Raw genomic sequence first — 3,354 nt, forward strand, 5'->3', positions numbered from 1 at the left:
ATTGGTCTTAATACTATGCATGTATGTCCACTGTGCAGGCACACATGCAAAGAAGCTGTACGCTAAAATTAAGATGATTATTAGATATCAAATTTTCCTGCTTGTGTGACATCAAAGCTGTTAAAGTTGCCGTGCAGAGAAAAGGATTAAACAGCATATGACTCAACGGTAAGAAAACAGTATTGCTATTTAGTCTGTACCACCTTTAGGTTTGCACAGGATGTGACCGTTCTCGTTCTTATGAGCAGTTTATTGCTTTTTATTACAGTCATAGGGTATTTAAAGATTACTGATTTGATACTGCACTTCAGTTTCTTGTAATTATTAAGAAACTCTCAGCTGAAAAGAGCTCGAAAAGTTTTCGTGCATTTAAAAATTTTGCTCTTTTGCGTGACCCTGTTTTTTGTTGCTTTGTGTTTAGGACATCCTTGATATTTACTTTTTGACACTCAGTGAGAACAAAATACCAGTTGCAGATATTTACATTCCAAATGAATAAATAAATAAATAAATCTTTTTTTTTTTAAGCTGGCATGGAAGACTTGTCAAGATATTGGGGAATCAACAGGATCTTGTTTCTCATATGTTGCATCGTCTCTATATTTTTACAAGCAGGTAAAATTAATTTTACAGCTTTGACAATGAGTATAATATAATGGAAAAGTTTAATAGTTTGATTTTTTCAGCTTTTGCTTTTATACTGGAAGCTACATGGAAAAAAGTATGAATAGTGCAAAATAAGCTTAATTTTATATCTGGATTATGACTTAAACTTCAGTTCTTTGTTTTTTTGGGATGGGCTGTATTCTGCAACGTGCCTGCCTTTTTACAAAGCTGTGTATCCTTTTTTGTATATTTGTCACAAAATACGGTTAAATGTTGATTTATATCTCAAGTGAAGTAACCTATCCAGATCTACCTGATATTAAGAAGTAATTCCTCCCTAAATATAAACCCTGTTGCGCAGCCTTGGCAGCAAGAACTGCGATCAGCAGTAACTTGTAATGCGTCTTTCAGATCACTGTGCACAAAACTTGACCCATGTCTTGGCCAGACACTCTTTAAGCATTTTCTTTTAAAGAGCAGAATTCATGAAAACAGAAAAGCAGCCTCCGACCATCACACTACCACCACCATGTTTTACTGTAGCTATGATGTTCTTTTCATGAAATGCTGTATCAGGTTTATAGCGCATGTGCCGAGGCTCAAACCTTCCAAAAAAACTTCTTTTCTCTTGAGCCCACAGATTAATTTCCCAAAAGTTTCATTGATCAACAAGTTTTTTTTATGTCAAATGTGAAATAATCCTTTGAGGTTTTGTTTATTGGAAGCTATGTAACTACATTTTTAGGGTGTTTTTTTTATTTATAAATGTTGAAACATGAATACTGACCTTAGCTGAGACAAGTGAGGCCTGAAATTCTTTAGATGTGGTTTCATACCTCAGACACCCTGTGTGTGTTTTGTTTTTTTTTACCTCCTCATTGAGCCGTCAATTCTCTCTTGGGGTAATTTTGTTAGACTGGCCACTCTTGGGAAGGTTAATGTTTATTTACTTGTGGATACTGGCTCTCACTGTGATTTGTTGGAGTCCCAAAGCCTTAAAATGTACTTTATTACAGTCAGGTAGATTTGGATATCTTTTTTCCTGAACAAATAGAATCACCATTTGAAAACTGTATTTTTAAAATGTATTTTGGTTATCTGCTCTGAAGCATACAAAAAATAGGAAGTGGGCAAATAGTTTTTTCACAGCACTGTACATGCGTTCAATATTGATAAAGTCAGAAAAAGGATGAAAAAGCAGAGCTGGCATAACGGTGGGCTGCAAAGTGACTTGAAGAGAAACCAGCATCGATAGTCAAGCTGAACACAATGAGATTATGTACCCTATGGGATATAACAGTTGAAAGTGCGTAGGAGCATCAGCTGAGCTAACTGATATACCAGGATTAACTTCATTCAGTGACCTGCTCTGTATGTTCTTCTACTCTTTATGCTCAAAGTTAAAGCTAACCATCTACAGCAACTGTGACGCGCTTTTGATAAAACTTAAAATCATGTAAAAACAAAAGAAAACACATTTCCCAAAATGCAGTCCTATTCCCCAAAAATACTGATGCTGCAGAATGTAAACACAACCTAAGCTTAGTATACTATAGGATACTATATATGTAATGGAAGTAATGAGTAAATTAGGCCTATAAAGGGATTTTTTTTTTTGTCTTTCAAGAAGCGAACAGCACTTCCAGGATGGTGGGGAGCACAGTGACCCTGCACTGTACCAGTAACACAATCGGTGACCTCCTTCAACTGACATGGAGAAGGAATGGGACTCAGCTGTTTAGTTTCAGGCCACAGAAAGCCTCAAACAGCAGCTCTGTCACCTTAAGCAGGTCTCCTGCTGCTGCCACCCTGAATCTGACCATGTCCACCTTAGAAAGCCAATCATATGCACTAATCATAGAGAGCGCCCAGAAAAGTCACACAGGAAACTACACTTGTGAAATAACCACAGACTCTGGAGTCATTGAGCAGGAATGGGAGCTTGTGATTATAGGTGGGTTTATCAGCTTTTGAAGTTTTTAGATTACAAAAACCAACCAACCAAACAGACAAAAAAGCATACCTTACACACCCATCAGGACTGAATACAGTGTGGGGGCGGAGCAGAGGCTGGCTGATGGTGGGGCACGTAAAGAAGAAGAGGTTGACAACAATGGCATTTTTTAGCTTATCCCATTTTTATTTTCTTTCTAAAATACACAAGTCCCTGCCCTTTTACTCTAAAGATTACACTGGATTAACTGCAGTTTGTGGGACTTTTATAGGCGGCTGGTGAGAGCACTACTCAAATGCTGTTCTAGGTGAAAGTTGAAAACTCACCAACACACAATAGCGCTGAGCACCTCTGGCTGCACTGACATTTCCTTCATAATTGTGCATTGACCTTAATGTTAGATTGTGTGGCAGGATTAATGCTTTTCCCATTCAAACCACAGTATGAAAGTAGAAATATAAAGCTCCCAAGTTTCAGACTTTACATGAATGACATGAATGACATGAAGCGGTAAAAAACATTTTGTGAGATGCCTGAGGTCTTTTCAGAGACCACAGGGCAGGTGTAAGCACTTCTGACTTCTTTTCTGAAAACATAGAGCTAATAATAATAATAACAACAAAAAAACAAGATACTGCTGTTGGTTGGAAATTAGCATATCTGAACCAACCGAATTGCAGTGAAATGACTCACTTTTTAAATTTTATTTTACAGAGAACGCTGAAGCTGAAAGTTCGAATAAAATCAGCAAACTTACAACAATTGCAATTATTGTACCTTCGCTATGTTTCCTG

At 37.2% G+C, this 3,354-nt stretch overlaps 1 protein-coding gene across 1 annotated transcript in view; it reads left to right on the forward strand.

The window, feature by feature from the left end:
* Positions 1-11: 11 nt before the first annotated feature.
* LOC121814450 overlaps positions 12-3,354 on the forward strand; it is a gene marked incomplete in the record, with an annotated part of 5,758 nt that continues 2,415 nt past the window's right edge. Inside the window, 3 exon segments of the mRNA XM_042220444.1 lie at positions 12-168; positions 529-615; positions 2,234-2,318. Coding sequence (XP_042076378.1) covers positions 534-615; positions 2,234-2,318 — 167 coding nt within the window.

Source organism: Haplochromis burtoni, unplaced genomic scaffold, assembly GCF_018398535.1.
Source record: "Haplochromis burtoni strain Fernald_Lab_line unplaced genomic scaffold, NCSU_Asbu1 Contig_48, whole genome shotgun sequence".
Taxonomy (NCBI): Eukaryota; Metazoa; Chordata; class Actinopteri; order Cichliformes; family Cichlidae; genus Haplochromis; species Haplochromis burtoni.